Below are 6,630 nucleotides of genomic sequence, written 5' to 3' on the forward strand. Positions count from 1 at the left end.
CCTACCTAAATGCAGACCTTTACATTATTCCCATTGAAATTCATTTTATTTGTTTTAGCCTAGTTTTTCAGCCTGTCAAGATCATCCTGCATTCTGACTCCATCTTCTACTTTATTTGCTACTCCTCCCAATTTAGTATCATCTGCAAATTTAATAAGCATTCCCTCTATTCCAAATCATTTATAAAGATGTTGCACAAAACAGGTCCCAGGACAGATCCTTGAGACACTCCACTTGTCAGTCCTCTCCAAGAGGATGAGGAACCATTAACAAGCATTCATTGGGTGCCATCTGTCAATCAGTTACAGATCCACCTAACAGTAATAGGATCCATATCATATCTTACCAATTTGTCAACAAGAATATTATGTGGAACCTTATCAAAAGCCTTACTGAAATCAAGATAAACTATGTCTACAGAATTCCCTTGAACCAGCAAGGTAGTAACTTTCATGAAAAAAGAGACAAGTTTAGTCTGACATGACTTGTTTTTGAGAAACCCATGCTGGGTCTTAAAAATTACGGCTGTCCTTTCTAAGTGCTCAAGTTTGATTATTAGTTCTAAAAGTTTTCCAGGTATAGACATCAAGCTGATGGTTCGGTTGTAATGTAATATTTTTAGCACTATCCTAACTTCAAAAGCTGTGTGTATTACATATCTCAAAGGTATATGCTAAAGGAGCAGGTTTGTATCTCAGGGGGTGCTGCTGGACCTGGACCACCTGTTGGATAAAGAGGTGTGCTGCATGCCCTGGTAATATCTGGATTAGAGTATGGTAGTGTGGTCTGTGTGGGGCTGTCCTTGAAGGGTGTCTGGAAATTATAATTGGTACAGAATGCTGCAGCAAGCATGGTGACTGGAGTAAGTTGTTAAGGACTATATTACTTTTAACCTTGTTCCATTTAAACTGTCCTTCCAATGTGTTTCTGGGCCCAGTTCGAAGTGCTGTTACAAACCTTCAAAGCTCTGTACAGCTTGGAACCAGCATGCCTTAAAAACCACCTACTCCCATAAGAACCTACCTAAGCATTAATCATCTTCAGGGGCCAGAGAGGACCTAATTGGTTGTGGCACCAAAACTATGGAATTCCCTTCCCAGGGAGACTTGTCTGTCTGTGTCTGTCATTACCTTCTTCCAGCAAGTGCAGACTTTTCTGTCTCTTTTGGTGTTCCCTTATTGACCCTCATTCCTGTTGATTTTTTAAATTGTTGTTTTATATATTATCTTATGTGCTGTTTTGAAAAAAATTTTACCTGCTAGTCACCTTGAGGGCTCAGAATGGGTGGGAAAGTGGCATCAATAAGATTTGCCAGTGTACCTCCAGTATGCTTCCAGCTGTGCTATTGTGCGGTTGCCACCTTTCTTGCTCTAGCCTAGCTCCTGTGCCATTTGAAGCTGCATGACATGTACTGACCAGCACAACTACCCTCCTAATGGGCATGTAGAGATAGGGGTAGTTTTGTCTCTGGTCCTGCAGTCTGAGAGTGCAGTTTCCAAAGGCACAGATGCCTCATTGGAACAAGAGAATTGGCAACCCCATTCATCTGATGTGCTGTTAGTATTCCTAATGCTGTTCAGTAAACATAGATTGCTTTATAGCAGTACCTCCATTTCATTGGGATTTGATGAATGTGGATTAGTTCACTCCCCGCTTCTTACTGACTGCAGCTGTCTTCATTAGGCACGAAAGTGAGTTTTGCCTTTTTGTTAGTACCCCCTCCCCAGATCTCTGAACTGATGACTCCAGTTAGACATGAGTGCCTTTCCCCAGTGAGCTATCGGGGAGATAACTGGAATGCCTTTTGCAAAGGTGTTTCCCTTGCTGCACTCCCTTTGTCTGATGCTCCTGAACCCCACCCAAGATCTGACACGTCCTGGTGGGTCTGTTTGGGATACTTCCATCATGTGAGCTACAGCTGCATGTGAATGCTGTGGCTGGAGGAGCCATGTTTGTGAGCGTGGAGCCTGGCAAAAGGGAATTTAGTGGCGAAAGGGGATTCAAACCCACATCTACAGAGCTTCTTGGAGTCTCTCTACTTCAGGGTTGTTTAGTCATGCCAGAGTGCTCAGTTTGTGCACAGGGCTTTTCTTAAATTGGTAACTGAATATTGTTATAACACTCTGTGTGTCAGCTTCTCTTCACTCCCAGCTTTCACTTTTAAAAAAGCATCCCCCCTTCATTATGGAGGTATAACAGGAAAGGTATATCTCTACAACAAAAGAAGCTAGAATAGATACTTGTACAGTAGCCACTCAGGCTTTGCTGTGATCCTTTCCAAAACACTGTAGCAAAGAAGGTTTGCACCACAATGCTGTGGAGAAGTGGGGGGGGGGGGGAGGATGGGACACACACATTCCAACTGCACTTAATCTACGGCAGAGAGATAACCAATGTGGAAAAGGAGAAGCAGATCAACCCTGCTGAGTTGGCTGAAGATCCTTGGAGGTGCAGGATCTCTTTCTCTGGAGATCACATATGGGCCTGATGGCCTATAGGAGTGCCTCTTCACTCCTGTGATCTACTTGTATATTTGAAAATAAAGCAAACACTATAAAAGTATGTCTCCAGTGTCCGCTTGTCCAAAGTTTCAATTAGCAATAATCGTGCCTCGGATTAACCCCATTGGCTACGATACTGCCACTGCGCAAAGCTTCTCTTGTCCAAAGGGAACCAACCCAGCCCTGACCCCAGAATTTCTTGCCAGAGGGAGAAGTGAGGAGCACACAGAACTCACCAATCCCACAGTCTATTTAGGTGGTCTCACGGAACCTACCCTCATAGCCTCACTGCATCTATAATATGGAGATAATACTGGCCTATCTGGCAGTACTGTTGTAAGGACTTCAGAAAAATGTTTGTGAAGAGGTCTGAATACATGAAATGCTATAACACATGCTAAATATCCTGAATACACATTGTTAACAAAGTCCGATTGAACTCATTGGAGTTTTTGTTAAGGAGAGACGTGTACGACTGGGCCATTATTATGTGTGTAAGGTAGGTGTGTTAAAACTATCATAAACATATCACTTACACATTATTAACCAAAGGCTTCAGATTCTATATGTTGTCAAAGGCTTTCATGGCTGGAGTTCATTAGTTGTTGTAGATTTTCCGGGCTGTATGGCCGTGGTCTTGTAGGACAAGGAAAGATGGAGTATTCTCTGTATCAAGGTTTTTCTTCTCACCTTGACACAGAGAGTACTCCATCTTTCTGTGTTAAAGCTCTGAGGATGCCAGTCACAGCTGCTGGCAAAACATCAGGTCCTAGAGTACCCAGACCACGGCCATACAGCCCAGAAAATCTACAACTAATAGCTTCAGATTCTCATCCTGCCTTTTTATTTGCAAGACACTGGATACAGAGAATTTTTTCTCCCTTTCTCATATCTCAGAATCACCCAATTAAATTGTTAAATTATTATTACTTTTACATTGCATTTTAGGCTATTTTACTCCTAATAAGTAGCTCAGCAGCCCACCATTTTATTTCTGCAGCAACCACGGGAGAGAACAATTGGCCCAAGATTAATCCGGAGAGCTTCACTGCCGAGTGAACCTCAGTTACAGTACAGCTCTCTAACTGCAGGGCTGCACTGACTCTTGCACAACCTCAACATTTAGAAAGGAATATATTAAATTAATAGGTGGAATATTTATTTAGATATCTATGCCCCGCTTTTCTCCCTAATGGGGAACCAACAAAGTTCACAGCATCCTTCTCCTTTCCTCCATTTTATCCTCACAACAATCCTGTGAGGCAGACTAGGCCACCTCTGCCATTCTAACCTCTATGCCATGACGGCACTAAGTATTTATTTGCTGTACATAACCAAGATTTGGAAATCTTTGCAACAAGCACGTTGAGTTACGGAACACACTACTACAGGATATAGAGATGTTTTTTAAAAAGGTGACACACACAGACCATCAGCAGCTATGAACCCATGGTGGCTTCATTCCAGTTGCTAGAGAACAGCAACAGGAGAACGGGAGCCTTGTTTCGAGTCCTTCCAAGAGCAGCTGGCTAGCCGCCGTGGGAAACAAACTGAACCTTTGTTCGGGCCCGCCCTGCTAGCCTTCCCCTCTTTATGCCCCTTCGCCCATGTCTTTCTTCTCTTTCTGAGCAAACCTAATCTTCCCCTCCCTTTCTCTCAATTCCCGCCCCTTCTTCCATCCGGGTTTCTCCGCATCGTTCGGCAACGCACTGACGTCAGCTATATAAAGGCCCGCAACCCCTTTGTTCCTTCTCAGTGCGTCGTTTGCGGTCCTGCTTGCTGGTGAAGAGTGAGTGTGCAAGGCAGCTTTTTAAGCAGGCAGTCGCCGGGCAGGTAAAACGGCTGTTTTTCTTCCCTATTCCTATCACCTCAACTTGCTCTATCAGATTTGGGTGGAGGGCTTTTGTCCCCCTTTCGCTGGTTACCCTCGCTTTATCCACACCCCCTTTCCCCTCATGGATGTTTAAGCGCCATTTTAATCCGTAGAGCAGGGCTGAGGGGAGTGAGCGAGTGGCCGCCTGAGGACAGCCCCGGAATGGGCGCTTTGAACTGAACGGGGGAGGGGTCGGGAGAAAGAGACTAGGGCCGCCATTTTGTGGCTGTTCGAAGGCGCTCCTTTTTAATCCCCCCCCGCGCCAGGGCCCGGTTTGAGGACGGTTGGCGTGCGTGCAGGGAGAAGTCGTATGCGCACGCGCCATACTTTCTCCTCCTACCCATCGGTTCTCGGCGCGTCTTTTCATATATTTGCCCACCACCTCTCAGTGCGCATGCGCTCTCTGCCTAATCCTCGGCCTTTTTTTCCCCCCAGTTCGGTTTTGTGGAGTGTAGTTCGGTATTAAAAAGCGAATTGATGCTTTTTTGGCCGCCTCCTTACTAGTGTTTTCATTCATTCATCACGCTCACTATATCGTTTAGTAGTATATTTATTTTGAAAACTCACATGATGCCTCTCCAGAGACTTCTTGTATGTGGGTGGCCTCTTCCCATTTTTTTCTCCCACACAACCGCCCTGTGAAATAGATTAGGGTGGGATGGGAGGACAGACTGCCTCTGGATTATGCAGGAGACCTTATGGATTGAGTTAAAATCTCCCTGGTCCAACACTATACCACACTATTTCTCCCTTTTCCTTTGGATCCACATCCCTTTCATGTTTTTCACAGGTTCAAGAAGGTGGTTGTGGGAGAGAGTACTGAAGCTTTTGATATCAAGTTGATGTGCCTAATTGAAAGCTACAGTATTAAGACCCGTTTTAAAGTTGAAGTCCTTTCCTTAACTTGACAGGACTTGAAGTTTCCAAACAAAAGACCTAATAAGCATCTTCAGTATCTGTTAAGAGGGCAGGTCTGTCTTAGGTGTATCTGAGCCCAGAGAATACAGCAAAGTTTTCCATTGGCAACGTGGAAGCATTTCAGTTTTCTCCAACAATTGCATTTTTGTTCTAAATCCCAGATAGTGTAAAAATGGTGGAAGCAGATCGTCCTGGAAAGCTGTTCATTGGTGGGCTGAATATAGAGACAAATGAGAAGGCTCTTGAATCTATCTTTGGCAAATATGGTCGCATAGTGGAAGGTAAGCACAAAGCATCTTAAGTGATGTTATAGTTAATTTTGCAATGATGAACTTAACAGCCCTGATCAGCTGAAATGATAGAGCTTGTTTGTCCTCTAAGAAGTTCTGAGCAAGTTTCTGTAAAAACTCAGTATTTTTCTGTGTCATGAGCTAGCGGAATGACACTTTGTTTTGTCTTCAGTTCTTCTGATGAAAGATCGTGAAACCAATAAGTCAAGAGGATTTGCTTTTGTCACCTTTGAGAGCCCTGCAGATGCCAAGGATGCTGCGAGAGATATGAATGGAAAGGTAAAATTGTTATATTTACTTATATTTATTGTTGCTTGCCTAGTTGAGTGCAATTGGATAGCCACAACAAATGAATGTTCTCTTTTTATATATAAGGAAAGCTAGATGCCAGGCTGTAAAGGTCTGGGCATGCAGGTGATCTCTGGAAATTTTCTTTCTTTTTTTTTTTAAATTGTTATATTTACTTATATTTATTGTTGCTTGCCTAGTTGAGTGCAATTGGATAGCCACAACAAATGAATGTTCTCTTTTTATATATAAGGAAAGCTAGATGCCAGGCTGTAAAGGTCTGGGCATGCAGGTGATCTCTGGAAATTTTCTTTCTTTTTTTTTTTAAATTTTCTTTTACACCTAATTCAGTTTATATACAATGTTAGAGCAGTTCTTCATTTGATTATAATCACATTATCAGTTCTCCAAGGTAAATTTCTATCCATTTGTATAATCTTAACCAGATTTTCTCGCTTCTTTTTTATCTTGTAATTGCAAAGGTAAATTATCTATTTCTGCTGTTTCCAATAATTTATATATCATTTCTTCTTTTGTTGAAATTTCTTCTTTTTTCCAATATTTAGCATACAATATCCTGGCTGTTGTTGTTACATGTATAATCAAGTATATTTCTGTTTTTTTGTAATTCTGTGGTACAATATTTAATAAAAACAACTCTGGTACAAATGGTAATGTTATTTCTAGCATTTTTTGCAATATCTCATGTACCCATACCCCAAACTTTTTTGCAACTTTACATGTCCACCATATATGAAAA

At 42.4% G+C, this 6,630-nt stretch overlaps 1 protein-coding gene across 2 annotated transcripts in view; it reads left to right on the forward strand.

Annotated features, from left to right (window-relative positions):
• The first annotated feature begins 4,262 nt into the window (after positions 1-4,262).
• RBMX (RNA binding motif protein, X-linked) overlaps positions 4,263-6,630 on the forward strand; it is a 9,960-nt gene continuing 7,592 nt past the window's right edge. For both annotated transcript variants that reach the window (XM_015424042.1, XM_015424043.1), the window contains exons 1-3: positions 4,263-4,334; positions 5,454-5,573; positions 5,755-5,861. In XM_015424042.1, coding sequence (XP_015279528.1) covers positions 5,465-5,573; positions 5,755-5,861 — 216 coding nt within the window. In that variant the 5' untranslated portion in view covers positions 4,263-4,334; positions 5,454-5,464. The remainder of the gene's footprint in view (positions 4,335-5,453; positions 5,574-5,754; positions 5,862-6,630) is intronic.

The sequence above is a fragment of the Gekko japonicus genome, unplaced genomic scaffold (assembly GCF_001447785.1).
Source record: "Gekko japonicus isolate JY-2015 unplaced genomic scaffold, Gekko_japonicus_V1.1 scaffold575, whole genome shotgun sequence".
Lineage (NCBI taxonomy): Eukaryota > Metazoa > Chordata > Lepidosauria > Squamata > Gekkonidae > Gekko > Gekko japonicus.